This window comes from Monodon monoceros, unplaced genomic scaffold (genome assembly GCF_005190385.1).
Source record: "Monodon monoceros isolate NGI ecotype Baffin Bay Population unplaced genomic scaffold, NGI_Narwhal_1 Super_Scaffold_3, whole genome shotgun sequence".
Taxonomy (NCBI): domain Eukaryota; kingdom Metazoa; phylum Chordata; class Mammalia; order Artiodactyla; family Monodontidae; genus Monodon; species Monodon monoceros.
In genome coordinates, this window is record NW_021703780.1 from 71,492,228 (window position 1) to 71,519,457 (window position 27,230).

General features: G+C 49.2%; 1 protein-coding gene and 1 non-coding gene across 2 annotated transcripts in view; one reads left to right on the top strand and one right to left on the bottom strand.

Annotated features, from left to right (window-relative positions):
- Positions 1 to 9,491: 9,491 nt before the first annotated feature.
- Positions 9,492 to 9,564, bottom strand: TRNAC-GCA. The gene has a single exon. It is a non-coding gene; the product is annotated as a tRNA-Cys (tRNA).
- Positions 9,565 to 15,995: 6,431 nt separating this feature from the next.
- FLNB (filamin B) overlaps positions 15,996 to 27,230 on the top strand; it is a 139,186-nt gene continuing 127,951 nt past the window's right edge. The window contains 1 exon segment of the mRNA XM_029243905.1: positions 15,996 to 16,459. Within this exon segment, the coding sequence (XP_029099738.1) occupies positions 16,168 to 16,459 (292 nt within the window). The 5' untranslated portion in view covers positions 15,996 to 16,167.

Sequence of the window (27,230 nt, forward strand, 5' to 3'; positions counted from 1 at the left end):
CTTAATCCAGTCATCCACTGATGGCACTTAGATTGTTTCCATGTCTTGACTACTGTGAATAATGCTGCAGTGAACATGTGGGTACAGATATCTCTCCTAGAGAGTGATTTCATTTCCTCAGGATATATATACCCAGAAGCGGGATTGCTGGATCATATGGTAGTTCTTATTTTAATTTTTTGAGGGATCTCAAAAGGTAAACCTCAGTTTACCTTCCCACCAACAGTGCACCAGAGTTCCCTTTTCTCCACCTCTTTGCCAATACTTGTTATCTCTTTGACGATAGCCATTCTAATAGGCGTGAGGTGACGTCTCAGTGTGGTTTTGATTTGCATTTCTCTGATGATTAGTGATGTTGAGCATCTTTTCATGTGCCTGTTGGCCATTTGGGTATCTTTTTTTTGAAAAGTGTATGATCTCCCTTTTAAAGATAAGGATGCTGAAGGACGGGGCTGAGGTTTACCTTCTTTTCTGTGTCTCTCCCTGGTGCCCGGTCCAAGGCCTGACATACAAAATGTGCTCAAGAATTGCAGATTGGCAGAATGGCATGGGCTGGAGACTGTATATTGGATGACCCCATTACTAGGGAACCATGAATATGTCCCTGAAACCCTCTGCCCATAGCTTCCTGGTCTGTAAAGCAGGGATACTTTCAAAATCAACATCTTTAGAGCACTTGTGTGCTGTGCTGGAAAAAGCAGTAAACAACACAGAGTTCCTGGCTCCAGGAACTTCTGTGGAAGGATCTGAAAAGTTAGCAGGAAGTTATAATCCACCACAGCAAGATGATTTGCTCTGAGGGGGACATACAGGCACTGGGTGAGCACAGCTTGAGTTGCTATCAGAATTAATGAGATAATACACACTAACTAGAGAAGTCAGTGGCTTCCTGTGTGCTTGGCACTGTGGTGAGTGTCTTACATGAACTAACTTGTTTAGTCATTACAATTCTACCAGGTCGGTATGATTATGATCAACACATGTACTAAGAGGAAGTTAGTGGAGGCTCAGAGAGGTCAGGTAACTTGCCCAAGGTCGCACAGCTGGTGAATGGCAGAGCTGGAATCAGAGTCCAGGCTGTCTGGTCCTTGACCACAGACTCTCCTGGATCAAGGAGACTAGCAGGTAACACTGAATTTTCCTCTTCTGTCTCTCAGAAGATAGATAAGTTCATATCTACAGATAAGTTCATATCTACAGATCATGGAACCAGGGGGCCCCAGGATTAGAGCAGTACCTCAAAAAAAAAAAGGTCTATTTTTGGAACTTCAAATGAGGTCAAGGCCTGTCCCGAATCCCACGTTCTGAGCAGCGGGCCACATTCTGTCAGCTGGACTTCTCGAGGGTTTAGAGCAGAGAGAGGACTGGGAAGATGTTGGGTTGCAGCGTCCCAGAGCTCTGGCCTGATGTCCAAACCAGCCTTGTTCCTTGGGCTTCAGGCCTTGCCATGAGGTACCTGCCGGGGCCCTGAAATTGGAACAGCCTTCATCCCTCACTGCTGCGGGGAAGTGCCTTTGAGGCCCCAAGTTGCAGTGACTGCAGAGTAGCTGGACTTTCTCCATCTTTCAGGACTACTCCCCACTTTTCTTTCTGTGTCCACCCCAGCAATCTGAGCATTATTCATGCCTGAAATATCTCAGAAAGCCACAACAGCCCTGCCCTTCACCCAAATCCACACAGCCTCATGGCCTCTGTTCTTTAAAAGGTCATCTTCCTCCCTGCCTTTACCGATGGACCCCTTACCCCGGGCCCTTCACACCTCACTGTTTCACTGCACAGGCACATGCCTGTCATTCCGTCCCCCATCAGGACTTTGACCACAGACACCACCTTCCTATCGGCCTCTGGGGCCCTGGGCTGCCGAGCTGGTCTGTCAGGTACCTGTGGGGATCTGCTAACATTTCCACTTCAGCCTGTCCTGGAGAAAGTACATGACATTGCGTAAGAGCCTCTCCCACCTGCTCTGAGGGGCCCAGAGGCTCGGCCTCAGTCCTGGCCCTGCCCCTTTCCAAGACAGGGGGAGCCACACTCTTCGGGGGATGCCACTGTGTGTGTAGTCCCCAGAGTCCAGGCTCCCGGGTGGGATGGTCTCTGGTATGACTATAGCACACGCTCAGCACACACCCAGACCCCCTTCAGCTTACGCCGGTTACTTCCAGCTGCTGGCGGCCAAGCCCTTCTGCCTGATGACTTTCTGGTCACCTGCTCACTGGGTGAGTGCTTTTCATAAACTAACTTATTTAGTCATCGTAAGTCCACACTCTGCCTGTACATCTCGAATGAACAGCGCCCCCTCTCCCAGTAGCCCTCCACCAATAACTGATGGTAAAGCCCCCAGCTTCTCCCCTTTCCTCGTCCCAGGAGCAGCCCCTCATTAACGCACCGTTTATGGGCTTCCTTCCTTGCCTGTCTCACCTCTCACCTCCCCTGCTAGTGCTTCGTGGGATCACCTCCCAAATAAATGTCTTGCATTTGAATCCTAGAATTGGGTCTGCTTGCGAGGAAACCCAAACTAAGACAACATCTAATTTCCAAAATTTATCGAGTGTTTTTGTGCCAAAGCACCGCGCTCAACACTTCACATGTCTTGAGTCATTTAATCCTCTGACAGCCAGGGCTATGAGGTAGGGACCGTTATCATCTCCATTTCACAGATGCAGAAACTGACTCAGAGCTGGGGCTTGAAGCCAAGCGGCTCCTCCCGTGACCCTGTCCTGCAGCCAGCCTGAATTGCTTTCGGTTCCTCAAACGACTCTACTCAGTCATCTCCTGCCCTCTGCCCTCTGGGGCACAGGGAGGTTAAATCACTTGGTCACAGCAAGTTAGAGGTTGAACCACATGGGTTCAAGAGCAGGCTTCCAGGCTGGGAGTCCTCACACTTCACCCCCGTGGTAGACGAACAGTAGTCCCTCAAGAAGTCCACGTCCGGACCCTGTGACTGTTACCTTCTATGGCAAAAGAGATTTTGCAGATGTGATTAAGTGAAGGATCTTGAGATAGAGAGATGATCCTGGATTATCCACATGGGCTCGATGTAATCACAACAGTCCTTATAAGAGGGTATCCTCCACCTGTGTCTTTCAGACAGAAGACAATGTGATGACAAACCAGAGGAACAGAGAGGAAGACATTTGAAAATGCTACACTGCTCCCTTTGAAGATGGAAGCCAAGAGATGCAGGTGGCCTCTGGAAGCTGAAAAAGGCAAGGAAACAGATTCTCCCCTGGAGCCTCCAAAAGGAACCAGCCCTGTCATCACTTTGACCTTAGCCCAGTGAAACTGACTTTGGACTTCTGGCCTCCAGAACTGAAAGAGAATACACTTGTGTTGATTTAAGCCACTACATTTATGGTGATTTGTTACAGTAGCCACAGGAAACTAATGCAACTACTGAACCAGCCCGTCCCCTACCAACTGCTCGGATGTAGCATGGTTCCCGAGAACAGCGGACACCTGGTGGGCACATCATCAAGCAACGGGCAATTGCAACCCATCGCAGGGGGTGCCTGGGGCTGGGAGCACACAGAAGGGCCCGTCTGGTCTGAAGGGTCAGGGAAGACTTCCTGAGTGCCAGCTTGCTTCAGCCTAGGCTGGGAGGAAAGGGAAAGGGTGGGTGCTGAACAGAAGAGGAGCGAGTGCAAAGGCCAGGAGGTGAGAGAAAGCTTAATCATTTGAGGAACTGAAATGATTCCATGTGGCCAGAGCTTGAGGGAGAAATGGTAGAAGCCGTGTGGTGCAATGGTTAGGAGGGCGGGCTCCGTAGGTGCTTGCGTGTGAGGCCATGCCTTGCTGTCTCCCAACTGTGCAATTTGGGGTAACTTGGCCTCTCTGTGCCTCAGTTTCCTCACCTGCCTGATGGTATTTTTTGTGTGTATGTTCCTATTTTCTTTATCTTTATTAAAAAATTTTTTATACAATTTTTTTTGGCTGCATCGGGTCGTTGAGGCATGCGGGATCTTTTATTGTGGTGCGCAGTCCCTTCGTTGTGGCGCTCGGGCTTTTTCTTTAGTTGTGGCACTTGGGCTTCTCTCTAGTTGTGGTGTGCAGGTTCTCTCTTCTCTAGTTGTGGCACGTGGGCTCTGTAGTTTGTGGCACGTGGGCTCTCTCGCTGAGGCTGCAAACTCTGTAGTTGTGGCACGTGGGTTTAGTTGCCCCGCAGCATGTGGGATCTTAGTTCCCTGACCAGGGATCGAACCTGCGTCCCCTGCATTGGAAGGTGGATTCTTTAACACTGGACCACCAGGGAAGTCTCTATTTTTATACAAATTTTATTTTTTAAATTTTATTTTATTTGTTTTATTTTTGGCTGTGTTGGGTCTTTGTTGCTGCACTTGGGCTTTCTCTGGTTGCGGTGAGCGGGGGCTACTCTTCGTTGCAGTGTGTGGGCTTCTCATTGGGGTGGCTTCTCTTGTTGCGGAGCATGAGCTCTAGGCACGTGGGCTTCAGTAGTTGTGGCACGTGGGCTCAGTAGTTGCGGTGCGTAGGCTGTAGGGCACAGGCGCAGTAGTTGTGGCGCACAGGCTTAGTTGCTTTGCTTAGTTGCTTTGGTCTCCCCGGACCAGGGATTGAACCCGTGTCCCCTGCATTGGAAGGCGGATTCTTAACCACGGCGCCACCATGGAAGCCCTTTCTACAAAATTTAAAGTCTACTTTCCATTTACAGTTACTACAAAATATTGGCTATATGCCTCGTGTTGTACGATACATCTCTGAGCCGCTCTTACAGCCGACAGTTTGTACCTCCCACTTCCCCACTCCTATACGGCCCCTCCCACCCCACCTGATGGCATTTAACTCACAGAGTTCTGTGAGATTTAAATACATCTACAGGACTTGGAACAGTGTCTGGCAGAGGCGGGGCTCAGTAAATCTGTCCTCGATGCCTCCCCATATCAACAGTGAGGTAGCTGCCTGCACCCCCCAGGCGGGGTGAACGTACAGTCCAGGGCTGCGCACGGGGAGGCCCACGTCCCTCAGACTGTGAGAGCGGGTCAGGCTCAGCAGAGCCAACCAGCATCAGCCCTGGACTTCTGCTGGAAGTTCTGGGAAAGAGGAGCTCTTTCCGGGTTGGGGCTGCCGAGAAAGTGAACCTGGCGCAGCTGGAGGGCGGCTTCATCACCACGTGGGGAGGCCTGCCTGAGCAGGAAGCCAGCAGAGGGGAAGGCAGAGCCCTGAGGGAGAGAGGTGGATCTTGAAGGTGTCACTTAGGCCCCTGGATCCAGACACGTCTGAACCACCCCCTTGGACTGTCTGGTTACAGGGACAATCATTTCTCTTTTTGCTTTCAGACTTTCAGCTGGGTTTCAGTCACCTGCAACCAGGCGAGTCCTGACTGACTAGTGTGTGCTCAGAAAACACTCACAGACTGTGACTGAGTGAGCCCTCTGAGTTTGGGGTGACTGCGTGGGAAGGGCCTCGCTGCCCTGTAGGACCATCCAGACTCGGAGGGATTCTGCATTTGGCCTGGGAAAGCACCCTTTCCATTCTCCGCCCCCCTGCAGGGCCTGGCATCCGAATCTTGTTAGTCCTGTAGATGTATTTGGAAGTCCTCCTTCCAAAGGAGGATGAGGCTCAGGGCAGGTGTGCAGCTGGCTGAATCCTAGTTTTCCTCTACCTGAAGCAAACCTCCCTCAACAGGGAAGGTCTCAGGTTCTGCTTGGAGCTGGGAAATGGGAAAGGCGGTTGAGTGCTAAAGTCCTGGAATGAACAGCCCACGGGGTAAGATGAATGCTTTTATCATTTCCATTTTACAGATGAAGACACTGAGGCAAAGTTACCTGTCCTCAAAGCTGGGGCTCACCAAACAGAGCTCAGAACTCTTTCTTGCCCCAAGACATTGCTTCATCCTCCTTAGCCATTTTCTTTCTGGTAGTCTGCAAATTGTTTCGGGCTTTCTTGCCCTTTCAAATCCGGATACTCTAATTCCTTATAATTACTCATGCCTTGCACTTAGGTCACAAAGAAGAATGTTTGGCCATACCTGGGTCTGTGTCTCTGCTCTATGCTGTACAAGATGTGTGTCTTCGGGGAGGGGGAAGGGTAAGCTGGGACGAAGTGAGAGAGTGGCATGGACATATATACACTACCAAACGTAAAATAGATAGCTAGTGGGAAGCAGCCGCATAGCACAGGGAGATCAGCTCAGTGCTTTGTGACCACCTAACGGGGTGGGATAGGGAGGGTGGGAGGGAGACGCAAGAGGGAGGGGATATGGGGATATATGTATACGTATAGCGGATCCACTTTGTTATACAGCAGCAACTAACACACCAATGTAAAGTAATTATACTCCAATAAAGATGTTAAAAAAAAAAAAGCTGTGTGTTTTGGAGCCAATGTCTTCACCTCTCTGGGCCTTGGCTCCTTCACCCATGGCAGTGGAGATGGCAAAACCTACTCGCAGCCTTTTAATGAGGACTGAGTTAATACATGTAAAATGCTTAAAACAATTAAGTCCTTTTGAAGTGCTCAATAAATGGCAGCTTTTATCATTCATTTCCTTCAGAAACTATATTGTGTAGTATTTCTTGAAATAAAATAGAGAAAAATGTCGCCCAAATAAATAACACAACTTTGCAATATCACCTATCTTTTCTCTTTTTGCTTTTTAATTTTGCAGCCTTCATCCATGTTGGCAGAGAAGCAGCAAGAGGATGGGGTTGGGGGGAGGGCTGGTGCTTCCTGCTTCTGGCCACAGCAGGCGAGCTAGTATCAGGTCACCCCTCCTGTCGAGAGCACCTAGAAATGATTGAGAAGGACAAGGGAGTTGTAACTGGGGAGTTGCTTTTCCCCTCAAGGAGTGTACTGACTGGGGCAGCTGAGAAGCTGAGAAGCTGGCAGGGCTTTGGTGTCTCAAGGTCTGGGGGAACGAAAATTGGAGTGAGGACTGACCCATGGTGGCGGTTCCTTAATAAAACCCCAGGCTTGAGGTGAGACTCTAATAACTGTGATTAATGCATTCAAGAAATTAGAAAAGAATTTCAGCAGGAAACTAGAAACTATAAAAAATAATTAAATGGAAGCCCCAGAACTGGAAAATATAATACTGCAATTAAAATTTGTAGTTGTTGGATCACAGGTTCCAAGCCACTGCCTAGTTTCGGTCCTAGCCCCAGCCTTTACTATTTACAGTGCTGGTCCTTGTTTTTCTTTTATTGAGAAGCAGCTTTGGATGGTCTTCTGGTCACTGATGGTGATGGTGATGAAAATGATGGCAGCTACCACTTCCTGATCACCTGCTATGCTCAGCCCTCATTACCCACGTGATTTTGCAAGCGTGAGGTAGGTATTATTATTATTCCTGCATAACTCATCAATGCAGAATGGGAATTTGAACCTGGGTCTGAGTCCAGGATCTCTGCCATGCCTGGACTTCCCATGGTCTCCTGGGAGGCAGTGTGGTGCTAGGGCCCAGAGCATGGGCCCTGGAGTCAGACCTATTAATAGGATGCTTGCTTAACCTCTCTGGGACTCAGTTTCTACTTCATGGAGTTGTGTAAGGATTAAACGTGGCAATAGATGTGTGCTCAGCACCAGATGTCATGATTATCATTGTTGTTACTAGAGTTTTGCATTCTAGAAAGCCATCTGGTCCAGTGGACTCCCTCTGGTCCTAACCAACTTGGGATCACATGGCCGGTCAACCATTGAGGCCAACAGAGGTGTAAACCTCTCACACTTGGAGAACGGGGGACCATCAGAGACCTCGTTAAGCTTGGCCAGCCATGTTCTGATTGTTCTCTTGTTACTTCTCAGTGAGCTTCTGTAGCCAAGAGCTTTCCCAGTTAGGCTCCAGTGATACTGAGGAGAATGCTGTGGTTACCGCCTTCTCCTCCCCTCCCCTCCCCTCACTGTTAAAGATCTACATGGAGCTTTTGGACAGAGGACTGACCTCCAGCTATTTTGGAAGGGCCTATCGTCTATCAGGGCTGATTCTGGTCTGAGCTGAGAGTGTATTTACTGGCCAAAGTCTGCTCCAAACTAAACATGCCATCACATTCCTCGCAGCCTGTAACCTCCATGGGGAGAAGCTGGGGGCCATAGTGGAGCGAGGAAACCTTATCTGATTCCATTCCAGCAGGATTCCGCTTCACTTGGTGGGGGACATGGGGGAGAGAAAGGAACAGATAGTCTTAAAATGAGCTGAATTAAAGATCACATTTGATGCATTTTCTGCAATGATAGGTAGAGGAGACCAGGGGATTTACAAGTGAAAAAGCACACATTTTAATGTGGGTGTGCCTTTGCTTTTTTCTACTCATAAACTTAAAAAAGGCTTGTTTTTTTCTTTCCTTTCTTCCTTCCTTCCTCCCTCCCTTCTTCCCTCCCTCCCTTCCTTCCCTTCCTCCCTCCCTCCCTCTCTTTTCTTCTTTTCTTTTCTCTCTTCTCTTCTTTGTTATGATATACTTACAGTAAGCGGCACATATTTGAAGTGTATAATGTGATGTTTTTACACACCCACCCACACACACCCATAAACACACACACAAATATATATTCATGATACCATTATTATGATCAAAATGAGGAATATATCCATCACTCCACAAAGTTTCCTCATACTTTTTTGTAATCTCTCCCTCCCATCCCTCCCCACTTACCCCCTACATCCCCAGACACTCACTGATCTGCTGTCCAGTCACTATAAATAGCTTGCATTTTTTAGAGTTTTACATAAATGAAATCACACAGTATATATTCTTTTTTTGCCTGGCTCCTTTCACTGAGCATAATAATTTTGAGATTCGTCTATGTTGTTGTGTGTGTCAGTAGGCCCTTACTTTTTATTGCTGAGTACTGACTAGTTCATTTTATGGATGCACCACAGTATGTTCATCCATTCACCTGTTAAATGGACCTTTGGATGTTTCCAGTTTTGGGCAATTACAAATAAAGCTGGTACAAACATCCAAGTACAAGTCCTTTTATAGACACATGCTTTTATTTCCTTTGGGTAAATTACCTGGGAGTGGAATGGCTGGATCATACGTTTAACTTTTTAAGAAACCGCTCTCCAAAATGGGTTTACTATTTTACATTCCCACCAACAGTGCATGTTTCAAAACATTTAAGGAAGAAAGAAAGTCGTTAAGGTAAAAAGTAAAACTTCTTATAATTCTACCTCCTAGTGATTGTCCTGCTTAACTGTTTCCTATAAATCCTTCCAAGGTTTCTTTGTTGTTGTTTTTTTTATGCACATACAGAGCCAGACTGAGACACAGAGGTGCCCTGGGCAGGCTTATAATTTGGCATCCCCTCAACTTGATATTTTTAAAATAGTGGTTCAAAATTTACTTAGGCAGGATGTGGAGAAACTGATTTTCTGTTAATAAAATAGATCATTCCTCTTTCTTTTTGAAACAAAGAATTTATTACATACACAGAATGAAATCTGACCTTTTAACTTACTTGGAATTGTCCTGGAATTGCAGTCGTCCAAGCAGTCAGTTTCTTTTTTTTTTGGCCGTGCCACGTGGCACGTGGGATCTTACTTCCCTGACCAGGGATCGAACCTGTGCCCCCTGCATTGCAAGCACGGAGTCTTAACCACTGGACCACCAGGGAAGTCTAAGCAGTCAGTTTCTTGGGGGCTGTATTATGGGCTAAGATTCAGGTGACGCACTAACAAATCACTAGGTCTCGGGGAGGCACACATCTCTGACCAAGGACTAAGCTGACAGACCACGGACCTGAGAGAATCGTCGCCTAGCTGAGCTGGACTCTGGCATGGTGGCACAGCCTAGAGTTGCTCCTAGTGCTGAGGAAGGGAATGTTCTAGTTTCCCCCAGAGGAGGCTATTTCCCTCTGAGCACTGGTTACCACAGGTCTGTCCCGCGTGGAAACCTGAGTTAACCGGCACTGTGTTTTGATCTAGTTCAGTGCTGTTGGGGTTCCCCTTCTAGACTAGCACCCTAATAGGCTGCCTGGCTGATCAACTCTGTGCACATATTAACGTGTACTAGTGGTTTTTTTTTTTTAATGTGTATACAAATTGAATCATACAAATTCATTTTGATCTGTAACTTGCTTTTCTTTTTCCCCACGTAACAATAAGTTCTGAGATCCTTTTACATCAGCCTATGTAGATCCATCACATCCTGTTGTAAAATGTGGCAAGGTGGTCCACCAGATGGATGTACTGTAATGTGGGACTTAGCAACTTTCATGAGCACAGGAATCGCCTTGGGGATCTTGTTAAACTGCAGCTTTGGATTCAGCAGGTCCAGGGTGGCACCTGAGGTTCTGCACACCCCCCGGTACTGCCCGAGCTGCTGGCGGGACCACACGGAGGAGCAAGGCTACAGTGCATATGAGGGACCCACCAGTGAGGGGCACGTGGCTGTTACAGACAGTGCAGTAAACATCCTTGAATATCCAAAAGGAGCCCCAGAGAAGGCTTTAGAGTCAGAAGACACAACGTTGAGCTCTGACCCTCTAGCTAACCACGTGGCCTGGAGCCTCCTTCCCGGCAATTCAGTGTCTCCACTCTCTTAGACCCTAGGGATAAACAGTCCCTGTCCTTGAGTGCTCTGAGAGTAATACTACTAATCCTGGCCCGTGGAGCGGAGGGAGTGGATGAGATAAGGATGGAAAAGGGCTTTGTCAGCTGTCCAGCCATCCACAAAGGGGCAGTTCTGTTCCAGTTGGAAGACAGACTGGGCTTGCCAGGTGAGCAGCGGCTAGACAGGGTTTTCTTTAGCTGAAAAGTGCCCTGTGGCATTTGTCTGCACTTTAAAAAAACAAACCAGACCTACACATAAATCTGCCAAAGAAGCCAAAGCCAGACTGTGTGGAGGAAGAGGGCCCAGTCATTTGCAAACTAATTTTTCTTTTTTCTTTTTTTTTGGTGATTTCAGCAAGTCTGGGGTGCAGTATGGGGCAGTGAGTTCCACCTTGGGCTGGGAAGGGAAGGCCTCGAGGGAGGAAGCCAAGGTTCTCAGCAGACCCTGACTCCCGCACCTGCTGAATGAACAACACAGATGTCCAGTGGATAGTGGCCACTGCCTTCATTCCTTTGCCATCGCTGGACAAACTGTGCTCCTGGAAGTCAGGGCTGTGGGCTCTGAGAGCCTGATGAGCTTAGAGACTCAGAACTGGCCTCTGGAGTTGGTGAGACCAGGGTTTGAATCCAGAATCTGACACCTAATTCCCAAGGGACTCTGAGAAAGTGAACTGATTTTTTTTTTTTTGCAGCCTCAATTTCCCTACTTGTAATACTGGGCTGATAACAATAGCACCAAGCTCACAGTGTTCTTGAGAGGATTAAAAAAGATAACTCACGGACATGCTTAGCTCAGTACCTAGCACTAGGAAGTGGCCAGTTACTACAGCTGTGGGATCAAAGGAGAGAATAGAGCTAAAACCACAGTCATGTAGCCCATTGTGTGAATCCAGTAAAGAATGGCTTTCGTGATCACTGCTCTGCCCATTTTGATTTCCACCTTAGGAGGTGGGTGAGTGGGGTGAAGATCTGTGCCTTCTCCCAGCAGCCACCTCACCTAATCTCAGGGCAGGGCTGGCTAGTGGGGCCCCTGCACGCTGCTGCTGCCTTTTGCCACCTTTTTTGGGGAAGGCCAGATCTCCCAGCAGCCCTCCCCGCTCTCCCCACCAGACTGGGCTTCCTTCCAGCACCCCACTCACATGGTCCCAGGACCTTTGCAGTCGGGGCTGGCAGTGGAGCGTGAACCCTCCCACTTCTCCAGGGAGCTGCGAAGAGAACCAGCTCCTCTTTCTCTAGGGGGTGGAGACAGAGCAAATATTCTCGTTTACATTTTGCTCTCATTCTTTCTGGCAGGGTGTGGACATTGGTGTAAAATTACAGCTGAGAAGGACCCTGCCCTGGGGGAAAGATGCATCTGGGGGGAACAGAAATTTATTTTGCAAGTCCTGGTTCTTCGTCTTTGCCTCTGTTCCCTTTGGAAAGCAGGCTTCTAAACCTGGAACTTTCAGTCTTCCTCTTTGATGTCCACTCACATTGTCACATAATCATGACAGTAACAGGAGTATCAGCTCACTCAGCTGACATGTACATGCTAAGTGCTATACATCTAGCTTCCCATTTGTCAGAAACTCCTAGGAGGTACATTGTTAATGTAGATTACAGGTAAGGAAATAAAGTCAGGGGCAGCTGCAGGTCCCTGCTCTTAATCATGACTATTGCCTTTCTTAGTCTTTACTTAGTATCCAGTCTCTGTCACTCTGTGACCTTAGGCATATGACTACTCCTCTCAGCCTCAGTTTCCTTACCTGTAAAATGGGGATAATAACAACACCTCCTGGAGTTGTTGTGATGATTAAATGAGAATAACACTACTTAAGAAGCAGAAGCTTCTGTTATTATTATTACTATTACAACTATACTACCACTATTATTATTACACCTCTTTTTTTTTTTTAATTTATTTGGTTGCATTTGGTCTTAGTTGTGGCAGGCAGACTCCTTAGTTGTGGCTCGCCGGCTCCTTAGTTGTGGCACGCGAACTCCTTGTTACGTACGGTGTGCACGTGGGACCTAGCTCCCAGACCAGGGATGGAAATTGGGAAGCTCCCTTTTACTTTTTAAAGGGTACTTAATAACTCTTTGGTATCATTAGAACATTTAAAGTTACAGTGTGGCTCTCATCATACTTATGTTGGACAGTGCAGGCTCTGTTAGGTCTTAAAACCCTTGCATCTTGCAAGGGGACAGAGATGACAGTTGCCCTCCTTCAGCAAGTGAAAACAGCAAGTAAACTTCAGCATAAAACAAGCATTGGGACCACACAAGCTGTGAGGGTGAGGGGACTGGGGGATGGGCACACTTTTTCCAAGTTGGAGGGGAGAGATGAGAGCACTCTTGACGGAGAGACTGCCTGAGCAAAGGCCTGGAGGTGGGATTGGAGGAACTTCTGCACACTTGCCTGGGTAGAAGAGCTCCCTCCAATCCTACTCCCATGGGCTGACCTGGCAAATCGCGCAACTTTGAGAAGCAGGCTCACAGTGCTCCAACCTTCCACCCGATGTTCGTCTTCAGGTACAGGTAGACTCTTCCTTGTGGATGTCTGTGAATTTGCTGTTGTCTTGTCAGGTCCATCCTGACATGTAGGGGTTACTGCTCGACTTATGTTTTCTTTGTCAGTTCCTTCTGACTGGGATCTCGCGGGGCTGGAACAGATTGGTGTCAACATCTGTGGGTAACAGACATGGAGAGGAGCCTTGGCTTCTTACAGAGACAGACTGGAGTCTGGGAAAATGCAGCTAATTCTAGATTTTTCAGCGTCTGGTTGAGAAGTCTCTGTTAATTTTGCCCAGTTTTCAGTTACATTTATTGAGCGCTGATGGTATTCCAGGCACTCTGCTAAGAGTTTTGCTTGCATTATTTAATAACCCCAGGAGTTGATGTGTTGGCTCCATTTCCCGGATGAGAAAACACGCTTGCTGAGGTTATTTGTTCAAGGTCATCGAGCCAGGATAGCCAGAATTCACACCGAAAGCCTGAGCCTTTCGCTTCTCTACACTCTTCCATTCTGGATGGTTCTACCAAGAAGAGATCAAAGAAGCCTAGGAAAAAAATTTAGAAAACAGATTGGGTGTTTGAAGTGAAGGCCTTGTCAGCAAAACTGTGGAATGCATTGGCTAAAATGCTCCCTGCAGAAATGCCTGCCCTGAGTTGTTCAGCCCTCATCTTTTATCACATATTGATAAAGAGCCATTTGAAGACCTTGTCTGCTTCCTCTCCTTGTCACCAAAGCCACTGACCACCCTCCTCCACCAAGGTTGCTGAATCCCCTTCACTCCCCATAAACTGCTTCCTAGGGGACTCTTAAGTGTCTTCTGATTGACTGGAGAGAATCACCAGCTTCATCCTAAGACAGGGATGTCTCAGCTCAGAGTGAAGTGGACTGGATATTTAGATGCAGAACTTATTTAGTTATGTGTGTCAAGACCTGGTGAAAACAGAAATATCTCATAAGAAAGGAGAACCTTAGTACATTATCAGCTGCCGAGTGAGCTGAGTTGATCCCATTAGCTCCAGTCTCACCTAGCAGGGAGGAGGTCCCCTTCGGAGTGAGACGCTGGCTGATAAGTTTTGATGGATGCCTTTGGATGGAGGAAAGCATGAGGAACCAGAAGCCTTGGGCATGGGGTAAGTAAGATTACCTAAACTGCCTCTAGTGAATCTGTTGCTCAGATTGTGTGGACAAAGGCAAGGCCCAGGCTGGGAACAGCATGGGGTCTTTGAGGTATAGTACAGACTTCGGCGTTAAACCCAGGTACAAGTCCAGCTTTGTCTAGTGCTTATCAGCTGACCTCCAGCACATGTCTTCACTTAACCACTAAGGAGGGGAATGAGACTTCAGACAGCTACTGATCCCAACAATGGGCCAGGGCCAGGCAATACTGTCTTTCCCCCAAGGTGGTTTTGAGCATTTCCAGTGCGGCAATCTGTCTGAAGAAAGCACTTCACCTTGTATACAAATGACCTGTTACAGAATGTCACCACAAATCTGCTGACTTCTCCTAGGGCTGGAAGCCCTTGATATGTATTCATCCTGCCCAACCCCTCTTCCCAGCTGGGTCCTTAAAAGAATTAGAGGGGGCTTCCCTGGTGGCATGGTGGTTGGGGGTCCACCTGCTGATGCAAGGGACGCGGGTTCGTGCCCCGGTCCGGGAGGATCCCACATGCCGCGGAGCAGCTGGGCCCGTGAGCCATGGCCGCTGGGCCTGCGCATCTGGAGCCTGTGCTCTGCAGCGGGGGAGGCCACAGCAGTGAGAGGCCCGTGTACTGCAAAAAAAAAAAAAAAAGAATTAGAGGAAGATGTGACTGTGGATAACCTGAGATGACAGCATGAGAAAGACTCTGCCTGATGTTGCTGGTTTTGAAGTTGGAGGAATAGGCCTCAGACAAGGAATTTGGGAAGCTTCTAGAAGTTGGAAAAGGCAAAGAAATGGGTTCTTCCCTAGAGCCTCCAGAAAGGAATGCATCCTGCCAATGCTTTGATTTTAGCTCAGTGAGACCTGTGAGGGACTCTAAACTACAGATAATAATGTATGTTTTTTTTGAAGTTTGTTTATTTATTTTTGGCTGCGTTGGGTCTTCGTTGCTGCACGCAGGCTTTCTCTGCGGGCCTCTCCCGTTGCAGAGCATGGGCTCTAGGTGCAAGGAATTCAGTAGGTGTGGCACACGGGCTTAGTTGCTCTGCAGCCTGTGGGATCCTTCCCGACCAGGACTCAAACCCGTGTCCCCGGCATTGGCAGGCAGATTCTTAACCACTGCGCCACCAGGGAAGTGCCAACAATGTGTGGTTTTTTCAAAGACAAAGTTTTGGTAATTTGTTACAGCAGCATTAGGAAACTAATATACACAGCAAATTGTTGTTCATTTCTATCAGTACCATTAAGCTGTCTGTGATAGTTGATTTATACTTTTCTCTCCTATTAGTCTATGAGCTCCTCAAGGTTAAATTATAAATTTTTCTTATTTACCATTGGTTGGCAGGCGCTAAGAAGGCTGGCACACAGTAGGCACTCAATAAATGCTATGAATGATATTATAATTCATATGAGTTTAGTTAAGATGAAATGTAAGTTGTCCATTTCCTTCACAGTGTCCCCAGCGCCTAACACAGAGGCTGGCATACAGCAGGAGCTCAATAAAGCCCTTATTGTACCTTACTGAACCTGTAGGTGGATGAAATACCCCTCCCCGCCAACCCCTCCCCCGTGAACCAGACGGCCGTCCCTGCCCATTCTGTCCAGGTTCCTACCTCTGCACGTCCCCTCACTCTGGGACCGGGTGACCCTCTCCTGGCGGGTCTCCCGCCTAGCTTCCTTTAGCGGAGGCTGTGAGCACAGAGCGCGGCGTCCCGGGACGCCTTGCAGTTCGCGGGACGCAGTGCCCTCTTTGAGCGGCAGGGGGAGAGCGTGGCCCGGGAACTCCCGCCAGAGGGTTGGGACGGGGCGGGGCTTCAGGGGCGGGTCGGCTCAATGCGCAGGCGCGGGGCCAGACGCCTCGCGCGGCCACGGGCAGGCGAGCGCAGAGCAGCCTCGGTCGCGGCTTCGGAAGCAGCGAGTTCGAGCCCCGCTCCCGCTCCCGCTCCGCTTCGGTTTTTCGCTTCCCCGGCCCTTGGGCCTTCCTACGCCCGTCCCCGGCAGCTCGCTGTGCATATTGCTCTCTCCGCCGCCAGGATGCCGGTGACTGAGAAGGACCTGGCGGAGGACGCGCCGTGGAAGAAGATCCAGCAGAACACGTTCACGCGTTGGTGCAACGAGCACCTCAAGTGCGTGAACAAACGCATAGGGAACCTGCAGACCGACCTGAGCGACGGACTGCGGCTCATCGCGCTTCTGGAGGTGCTCAGCCAAAAGCACATGTACCGCAAGTACCACCAGCGGCCCACCTTCCGCCAGATGCAGCTCGAGAACGTGTCCGTGGCGCTCGAGTTCCTGGACCGTGAGAACATCAAGCTCGTGTCCATCGGTGAGTGCCCTGGCTGGGCCAGGCGCCGGCGATTTACATCTCGCGCCCCCGCGCGTGCGACCCCGCGGGGGCTGAAGCTCCCTGTCGCGCGACCCCACGGCGCCCAGCAGCCGCGGGCTGAGTGTGGGCTCCGAGGCCGGGGGACGTCGTCCCCGAGGGATGAGGACAAATGGACCCTAGGCCCCCTCCCGGGAGCCATCCCCTGGGGTGCTGCTGTCGTGTGAGAGTTCCGCGCCGTGCGCCCCGGCAGTGCGTCTCTGGGGGGCGGTGGGTTGAAGGTTCGGGCTGGGGCCGCACGGGGAGAGGTGGGGCTGTGGCACTTCTCTGCACCTGGGGTGCCTCTGCGGGAGCTGGGGGACTGGAGACCTCTGGTCCGCCGTCCCTGGGGCTGGGGCCCTAGTCAGACGCTCCCCGGAGTGCTCGCCCAGCTGCGCCCAGGCCGCTGCGCTCGGCGGCCGCGGAATGGGCGTTGGCTCGGAGGCCAGGTAGGGAGGCCTGGGGAGGGACTGTTCTCTGAACTTGGGGCCCTCCCGCCAGGTGGAGATGGGGACCTCGCCGTCGCCGAAAGGGGTGGGGGCCCCGAGGTGGGAAGGGGAGCCTCGGGGGGGTGTGTCTTCCTCGCTCCCTCTGCTCCCAGCTCAGCTCTGGCTCTGCGCCGCGGCTGCTCAGCCGCTGAAGGTATAATTTAGAGATGGTGGTGGTCACAGTAACTGCCGCCCTGTAGGGAGTCCCAGCTAGTGCGCAGCCTTCTAACAGGCTTCCAACAGCCTTATTTCGGTCCTTACACATGCTGCGAGCTGGGGCGTCATTAGACCCATTTTACAGACAAGGAGGTCCAGAGGGTTAATGGGCTTGCCCAAGCTAGCGAGGGTCTAGCGGAGAATTGAAGGAAGTGGGTGACAATTAAAGGAGACTTTGCCTTCCTCTCCCCGCCCTCCCCACACCAAGATCTTCCTGAGAGGAGGGAGGGAGTTGGTGTCGGGTTCCTCTCCCCCTGGAACTGGGGAGGAAGAATGAGAGTGAGGTCCCACTATGACCTGGGCTGGTTGAGGGCTTCGGGAAAGGTCACAAGGCTGCTGAGGGTGGAGGCCGTGATGGGAGGGGCAGGGGGTGTGTAGTGTGCGAGTGTGTAGAGTGTGTGTGCAGAGCATGTAAGTGTGCAGAGAATGTGTGTGCACCTATGTTGTGTGTGTGTGTTCTGCTAGGTGAGCCTCTTGCCAGGGAGGAGCAAGGGCTGGGTCTCAGGTCTGTTGCTGAGGAAACCAGGCCTTAGAGTGACCCCCTGACAGGAAGAAAGGGCCATGGGTGTGGCTGCTGGGACTTTCTCCTGCCTAGGACGGGTTCCCTTTAGGCTGAGCCTCCTCCGTCCTCTCCCCCCCGTCCTCCCCCACACCTGTCCTGGCAGGTAGGGCTGCTTCCTGGGTCCAGGCAGCTGCCACGGCCCAGTCAGCCTCCCCATCGAGGGCAGCTTCTCTGCAGAGGGAAGCCGGGTGGCACGCTGTCTGTCTTATTTTGTGGGCCCATCTCGTGTAACGAGGGAAGGAGAACCTCAGATTTCTGTTGGAATTCTTTTCCTTTGCAGAAACCAGCTTTCCCTCGGAGGAATCTCAAGGGCTGGCTGGGCTCAACTCGGATCTCTTCTTTGCTTTAAAACTGTATATTTATTTAATTAACTGAACAAAGAAACTTAAAGTAAAGCAGGAGTATCCAAACATGACATGAAATCTCTTTAAAAAGCAAAACAAAACAAACAAAACCCAAACCACAGCACCAGAAAACCCTGGACTGCCTAACTTGGCAACTGTTTATGGAGGCCGCAGCTGCCTCCAGCATGGCTTCCCATCAGTGCCCCGAAATTGGGGGTCTCATTCTAGACTTTTTCTGGTCCCTTACTTTTCCTCCTTGATCCTCATGATTTTCATTCCTGAACCCAACCAGGCCCTAGCGTCTTCCATCGTCCTGACAAGCCAGGGTTAGCCTCCCCTTCCCTGGTTGTGGCCTGTGGACTTTTGGCAGCTTCTTGCTATGGACCTCTTCCCACCATAATTTACATCATTTTATTTTATTTTTTCCTTTGAAATAATTTCTTGGATCATATTCTCCAGGGTGGCATTCATGGGTCAAATGTTGTGACCACATTTATGACTCCCGTCATTGGCTGCCTAAGTGTTCTCCAGAAGGACCTTACAACAAACAGGTTTTCCAGCCTCTGGAGGCTGGAGGGAAACCTGCCAAGTGCCAGGACTCCTGAGCAGGTAATGCCTGAGGCCTCTTCCCTCTGCTCCTGAGGCTATGCTGGGTAAAGGCCCTTCAGAAAAAATTCACATCCAGCGTGGACTTCAGTTCAAGCTTTCACTGCCTATGCTGTGTTACATTGTGCTGACAGTGACACGTGCTCCAATTTGGGGGCACCCACTCGGTGTTAAGTGTGTTCTGTTCATCACCCACCCCATTGATCACCACCTTGAATCCTTGAGTTCTGGTTTCCTTGTCTATATGATGATCTGCTTTTAGCAAGTCCCTGGGAGGGTCAAGGGCTTGCCCCAGTCCTGGCCAAGTGCTTAGAAAATGTTTGTTGTTATTACTGTGCTGGTTGTTACTGTTAGTATGTCCATTTAAAGTTGGGGAAACGGGAGGGAAGTCACTTGTGGAGGTCACCCAGCTGGTAAACCAGGTCTGCCGAGTTGTTGAAATTGAGCCTTAACTGACCTACCTTTCAGTGTCAGAAATGAGTAAAATACAACCAGTTTCCCGCCTCAGAAAGCTCATGTTAACACCAAGTTTTGCAAGTCTGGGGTGTTGGGGTTGTGGCTGGACATCCACACGTTGAGCGTCTGGCCTCGAACAAAGCAAGGCCTTAGGTGAGGGATGAGGTTGGTCCTCTGAACTGTGATGAGGGCCCGTGAGATGAGTGTCGTGTCGGGAGGTGCGCAGACTCAGGTTGCATATTGCATCTTGTGTTGAGGTGAATTTGCTGGGGGAATGGCCGCCTTGTCTTCACTGGTTTTTTTGGTCTGTTTTTTTTGAGATTTCCTGCTACTCACAGGATAGCATTTCACTTCCATAATCTGGGAAGATATCTTTGAACTAATACAGGGTTTTGTATACTCTGGATAACTCCCAACAGTATTTCATTGTGGGAATCATTAGAGTTGGGTTATAGGCGCCAGCTGTGTGACATGAGGTGGTCAAAGGTTGCCAGAGCACTGTGGCTTTTCTGCCTACAACTCCCCGAAAGACAGCCCTGGCTGTTCACGTTTGTGATTCCTTGTAAGGTGGGCCCATCCTAGGCTCCATCCCCAAGTTAAAGTTCCTTCTTATATCCTGGGCAGTTCATAGTGAGGCCTCAGCATATTTTAATTCTAGTTGTCTGCCAGGAGCTGGCAGCTTTATTTACTTGTTTTTCCAAAAGCCTTTCTGCAGCACAGCCAACTTGGAGAAGAAGGGGTCTCCCAGCCCAAGAATGACAATCAAGGCAGGCTAGAAGTTTGGGTGGTGTGTTTTGGCTTGATCCTTTACGAAAAGGAATTCTTTCCTTTTTAAAGGATGTGGTCCGACCCTGATGTTTGCTTAAGGTACCTGTGCCAGGCCAGCACCGCAGAGCGGGCGGGGTGTATGTTCCCAAGACCTCGGGTCACCGGGTGGAGTTTCCAGGGTGGTGGGTCACCCAACCACTCACCCTGTTTTCCTTCCTTTTGTCCCACCCCGACCAAAATAATGCACAAATAATCCTAAATTCTGCTCTTTCCTGTAACTACTTAGCAAATGCCAGTGTGTCTTTCAGGCAATGTAGTTCATATCCAGAGAATGCTTAAAAAGTAGCAAAGTAGCATGCTTTGTCAGAATTAACAAGTTCTGGGCCACTTGGAACAAAGTAACACATTGGTGTGAGCTAATTAAGAGCTCTGATTCTTGGTTCAAATCCTACTTGCCTCGAAGTAGCTATTAAGATATTTCTGTGCACTGGTCTCCTTATAACTTAAATGGGGATAATAACTACCTCCTTTAAAAGTTGTTATAAAAACTAAACAAGCTCATATTTTTTAAAGTGCGCTGAACAGTTCGTGGCACATAGCTGGTGCTGTGTGTTTGTTAAATAAGTAAGGTGCTGTCCAGTAGTAGTCTCAAAAGTCACGCTGGAGGGTTTGCACGCTGAAAGGACATTTAAAATCGGCACCACACGGGGGAGACCAGCTTGGTTGGCTAATGTTGATTCCTGTCGCTGTAATAGGGTTATGGACTGCCCAGAGGCTGTCCCCTCTTTGGAAGGGGGCGACCCCTGGTTATGTTGTGGCTGCCTCCAGGGCCCATTCACACCAGCTTTGTTTCTGAGAGGTGGATGGGAGCTCGGAGCGGCTGGTCATTCCAGCCTCCCACCCGTTCAGGAATCTCTGGGCCAAATCATTTCCAGATGGCAGTTGGGCCTCTGCAGGCTCCCCCAGCACCGGTGGGGCCAGCATGCCAGTCATCAGCCGCCTTCATTCTTGGAGAGTCTGTGGTGAAGGAGAGCTTTGATTTGGAGCCAAGTTACGTCTCCTGGGCACTCCCCCTTCACCCTCCACCCGGGGAGGAGGGTCCTCGTTCTGTGCTGTGAGGCCGTGTCATGGGTTAGTTAAGGATGGCTGCCTTGCTCCTTGGGCAGCGGATGCTCAGGTTCAGAACCTTTGGGCCCTGCTTGTAGTGGCTGCGTGGCCAGGGTACCTCGTCATCCTGCTTTCTCTATAAGCAGCCTTCGGGTCAGCACGTACCCGAAGCTAGTATAGTCTGAAGCTAGACTGCCAGGATTCTAATCCCCACTCTGCCCCCTAACAGCTGTGCAACTCTGATCCAGTGCATTAACCTTTCTGACCCTCAGTTTCCCCATCTGTAAAATGGAGGAGAATAATAGTTCCTATCTTAGCATTGCTGAGAGCATTATATTTGATTTGCCTAAGTTACAGCATAATGCTGGTGTTGTCATTATTAGTATAATGGACTCTGTCTTCCATCTATCCTCTGGCCAGTCCTGCCACTGTCATATGGTGTGTTAGCTATTCCCTTCCCCCAGCTTGGAACCTCTAATGAAGGTGCCCCCCAAGATCCTTTTTTTCTTTCTTTCCTCATTCAACAAGAATATGAAAGATAAACCCTGAGCCAGGCTCAGTGCTAGGGCCACAGGAATAATGCGAGTCATGTCCCCGGCTTGCCTTACACACTGCTGAACACAGAGGAGAGACAAGTCATCAGGGAGTGTCCTTCGCAAACCTTCAGGCACACATGAATCATCTGGGAACTTTAAAATGTTGGTCTGTTAAAAATGTCGGTCTGATTCACTAGATTAGGGGGGTGAAGCCTGGATTCTGCTCTTCCAGGGGGCTCCTAGTTGCTGTTTGTGGACCACCCTGTGAGTAGCAAGGATTGAGATGACAAGCCCTCTGGGGAGGAAGGGCACCTTCCCTCAGGCTGAACTGGGCTGTCTGGAGGGCTTCCTGGAGGAAGGGGCTGTTAAGCTGAGACTTAAAGCTTTACTAGAATAAGGCAGGTGAGCAGACAGTTAGTCAGGTGAGCACAGGAGTAGAAGAGTGTGTCAGGTGGAGGTTGGAGGGGTGGTGGAGAGGTAGGCAGGGGCTGACTCACAAAGGGCCTTTTGAGGCTGGAGGCTGCCAATCAAGCATCTTCCTTGAGGGGGCTTGGGGTAAGGTAGGTGAACCCAGCTGAAATGGATCATCTAATCTGGGGATCTCTTCACTGTTGCTCAAGTCATTCCTGCCAAGAAAAAAAATTGAGCCCTGTCCTCATATATGTACGTTTATAAGCTGTATACATATGCCACCCGTCAGTCTGTATATTAAATGTTACTGCAGTAGAGCTTAGTTTCGTTTTAGATAACAAGTCCAAACAGAAGTTTTTCCTGTGCTCCGATGGATTACCTTGTGCACCCTTGGGGTACATATACACTATTTGGAGGCCCTATGAGGGCCTGCATGTCTACATTTTCTTTTTCTTTTTTTCCACATTGTTATTATTCTGCATTTAGGTTTCATCTTTAATTGTCCTCTGTTAAAGAGGTAGATCTAAAATTATAACCCCTTCCCCCAACAAGTTGAACCAAATGAATAAATCCAATGGAATGAGCCATTTCCATCTAAATGCATGCTATTTCCTGCTCTTAAAAAAGATTAAAACTGCCTTTCATGGTGTTCTACTAGAAGCCATTTTACATTACTGTTGTAAATCTAGTTCTTCTTTAAACATGTTCGATAATCACCAGATTGACTCAGGTTATTGGATGGTAAACAGCAGTACTTTCTTCTTTTTGGGCTTGAAAAGTGGCCTGGAATTTATAAGGTGCCTAGCTACTTTTCTTGGGAAATTGAGTCCATGTTGTAGGAAGCGAGTTTATTTTGACGGTGTTGACTTCCTCCTTTCCCCCATCATCAAAACCTGGCACAGGTGGACAGCTTGGCAAGGAGGACACCTGTGCTCCTCTGCATATTCCTTGGCTATCCTTGGTACCAAGAATGCACACGATGATGCCATTTGTGTACCAAATGGCAGTGTGTGCACACGCATCCTCTAACATATTCAGTAGTATCTAGCGTTTCCCCATGCCTACTGTGTGCTAAGCATTGTCCTGAGCGCCATACCTTTATTACTTCCAATCCTTATTATGAACCCTGCAAAATGAGTGGCTTTATATCTATTTCCATTTTATTGTTTTTGTTTTTGTTTTTTTTTTCTGCGGTATGCGGGCCTCTCACTGTTGTGGCCTCTCCCGTTGCGGAGCACAGGCCCGGACGCGCAGGCTCAGCGGCCATGGCTCACGGGCCCAGCCGCTCCGCAGCATGTGGGATCTTCCCGGACCGGGGCATGAACCCGTGTCCCCTGCATCGGCAGGCGGACTCTCAACCACTGCGCCACCAGGGAAGCCCTCTATTTCCATTTTATAGGTGAGAAAACTGAGGCTCAAATATGCCTCACTTCACATGCCAGGTATTATGCTTGCCTGCATTAAACTGTACAGTGCCTTTAAAAAAATTTTTTTTTAATGTTAAAGTTGGGTTTCACACTTGTAAAGTAAAATAGATATATTGTAGTGAGAGATTTTCTACTGCTTTAGTCCTGTTCCTTTTTATTTTGCTTGAAACTAATCATTTGAACTTGATTAATGTGAAATTGAAATTTCCTTCTACAAAACAAAACTTTTGGGGGCCGATTTGCTTCACTGTTTCCGGTACCATAGAGCTTTAATGGGGGTCTTCTTCCCAGTTCTGGAGACAGCTCTCTTGTTCCTTCCCTGCCTTTGTTTGGTTTCCAGGGGCAGTGATTTCACTGCAGGTCTGGACAGCAGGGACCAGCTGAAGGTCTGCTTTGGGGAGCCAGGCAGGGCTTTCTTTGAGAGGCCTGGAAGGCAGAGGTGAGGAGGTGCCTCCTGGCTGCAGTCCTGTGGGGTTTGCAGTGCCCACCACTTATGGGTGTGGATGGGTGGAGTTTGTTGAGGTCCAGCTATGCTGGGAGATCCTTGGTGACAGTCGACATTGGCACAGCTGTGCTCTTTCAGCAGTGACCCCACCCCACATCGTTTCCTTCTGCTACCTGTAAACATTAAGCGGCAGGAGGGTGTGTTGGAGTGTGCTTGCCGCTGAGCAGAAGCTTTCTTTCCCGGCTGGCACTCGACCTTTATCAGTCTGGCAGCCCTGTTACAAATGGCTGCCTGCTTCCAATCCAAGCCAGCGGCTCCCACTCACGTTCAGGGAGACTTGTGGGCAGGTCCGTTGCTGTGCACCGCGGCACCGAGCTGTGTGCTCCAGGGCTGCACTTGTATCCCCAAGGGCTTCTCCTGCAGCGCAGCTCCTGAGAGAGCAAGCTGGTCTGGCCGGCCGTCTCGGTGCTCAGCCTCCCCAGAAATTGCAGGGCTGGCTTGTTGAAAGGTCTGGGCGTTAACACAACACTCCTGTTCTCCCTCTCTGAAGGCCCTTTATGCTGGCATGAATTCCTTTTCTCATGGAGATCTGAAAGCTCTTTTGACTAAATGGGTCACCTTTCTGGGTATTTTCATAAGGCTGGTCAGCTTTTGCCATGCCAGACAACTTTTCTGGAATTTCCGTTCAGATATACAGGCAACCAAAGAGGTTGGATTATTTGGAACACTGTGGAATTTTGGCTTTCGAGCTACAGGGAAATGGGTGGGGATTGTGGCAGAGACAGTGTAAATTCGCTGCGTCCCATAAATTAAGATTTTGAGATTAGAAGAGGCAGGCAGCAGTCAGCTTTCCTCTGACAAACAGGAGTGGTGTTGCTTTCTGCCTTGTGCTGCTTGTGACCCAGGCAGCGGCAGGCCTCCCACGTAGCCTGGGGGATGAAAGGATTCTCAGTGGCTAACATCAGATTCCTCCAATCTCTCCTGCAACCCCCAAGAAAATAATCAAGTTCTTATCATGCTGGTACTGCACTGCTTGTGTGCACCTCCCTGAAGTGGTTTATCAGATATTCCGGGGAAACAAGAATTATTTGGCATTCTGCAGCCTGCTGGGAGCATGGCTCAGCCTGGTGCTTCTTGCTCAAGAACAAAGCTATTGTTCCCTTGGTGGGGTAAAGCAGGCCAGAGGTGGCGGACCAGGCCCTGCCATCCTAGGGAACCTCAGGTGCTGAGGCCTTGGGGCTCAGACCCTACAAGGCCTTTGTGACTTGGCAGTTCTGTTAATTGAACAGAGTTCTGGGTTCTGTTTATAAGATTCCTTGTCAGAAGAGGCAGAGGCTGGAAGGCGAGGGTATGCTGCTTGTGGGACCGGGAGCCCCTCAGTGCAGCTCCCAAGCCATCCGGGGGCAGAACCCAGAAAGTGTTCTGGGAGAAGGAGCCTTGGTGGACCCTGGCTTGCAAGCACCTGGGCAATGGCTTGTCACATTCCTCATCTCCACTAAAAGAGGCAAGCTGGCACCTGGGGAATGCCTCTCCTGCTGGGGAGTCCTTTACAGGAAATGATCTAGGTGTCACGTTACGCTTCCTGTGGGGCACGCATCTCTCACCATAATTGTCCCTTTTTCTTGGCACTTTTGTTAGACAGGCATGGGGAGTCACACCCGAGGTTGGAGGGCGTGAGACCCTCTCCTGGACACCCACAGCTCCCCCCTCCCCCAGTGCCATTCCATTTCATGGCTTACTAAACTGTATTGATCTCCTGACTTGCCTGTGTTGTTCTCCCACTGGGTCACGACTGCTCCAAGGGCAGGCGCTGTATCTCTTGTTTACCTCTGGGGCTCTGAGCTTGGCTCTTAGTAGGAATATAATAAATTTATCAAATAAATAAACAGCCTCTAGCATAGATGGTTTGAAGAATAAGGCTGGTACTTTGACTTGTTTGCAATATATTTGCTTTCAAAAAATGCAAAATCATAGTCCTTTGCAGCTTATAAAGAAATGGGAATTATGTGAAGCGGACAACTGGGTGTGGGGTCCCAGTAGAACACCTCGTTTTTTGGGACAGTGATGCTGAATTTAAAGAACTCAGCACTTCATAGTCATTCTTGACTTAGAACATCTATGATTTATGTCAGCTGATAGAGAACAAGGCCTTTTCCGGGTTGACATGTGAGGCTCAGAAATATGAATTTATAAAAGGAAGCCACTGAGAGTCACTATGATCATAGTAATAGTTTTGTTAATAATAGTGAATATAGGGCTTCTCTGGTGGCGCAGTGGTTGAGAGCCTGCCTGCCGATGCAGGGGACATGGGTTCGTGCCCTGGTCCGGGAAGATCCCACATGCCATGGAGCGGCTAGGCCCGTGAGCCATGGCCACTGAGCCTGCGCATCCGGAGCCTGTGCTCCGCAACGGGAGAGGCCACAACAGTGAGAGGCCCGCGTACCGCAAAAAAAAAAAAAAAAAAAAGTGAATATATGTCAAGCACCTATAGTACCAGGCATTGGGATAAATGTTTCTCAGTAATAGCTAAATGAAACCTCATCGCAACCTGGAGCGGTGGTTATTGTGGTAACCCCCACTATACAGACAAGGAAACGGAGGCACGCCCAGATCAGCTAGTGAGTATGTGGCAGACTATGACTCAAACCCTCACCTGAGATTTCAGTCCCCAAAGGAAAGCCATCAGCTCAGCATGTCTTCGAAATTAACTTCTAACAAGTTATTTAATATTGAACACTTCCATTTGTAGTTCTTTGTAAAAAAAAAAAAAAAAAAATTGCAAGAACATAGAGAAATATAAAGAAAAAACATCATTTGTGAAAAATCTTAACCAATCTTTTGCTGTTTTTAGGGAGTTTTGCTTTCAGCGGCCTTTTGGTCAGAATGGGGAAGAGGGAGATGCATTTTCTCAGGAAAAAAGAGGCTGTGGACTGGAAACGTTCTGTGAAATCATTTTGGTCACACGGATGGTTGTAATAAGATTCATCCTTGAGTTATTGCTGAGCTGTGGCCAGCATTAAAATTGGAGGTCTTGGTTGAGGTTCATCATGGTTCGCAAATCTCCCTTCATCTAGAAATATGTTTTGGTCAACCACGGAGTGGGGGTGTGCCAGCCACTTCTGTCTCTTAAAAGCTTTTAGGACCAACTTTTAGTGGGACTGCCAGGGTCTCTTAATAATAGTTATTATCTTTGGATACATTGTGACCTTCTCTCATGATTAGCCCAGCACAGAAATTCTTTTACCTTTTAGTTGCTAGGCTCCATTAGCTGTTCAAATATGTCTCAATTATGCACCATAACAATGCAGTCGGGCAACTTGGTTCACCCTTGTCTGCCTGGGAACTTTTAGATGTCTGAAGATTATCTGC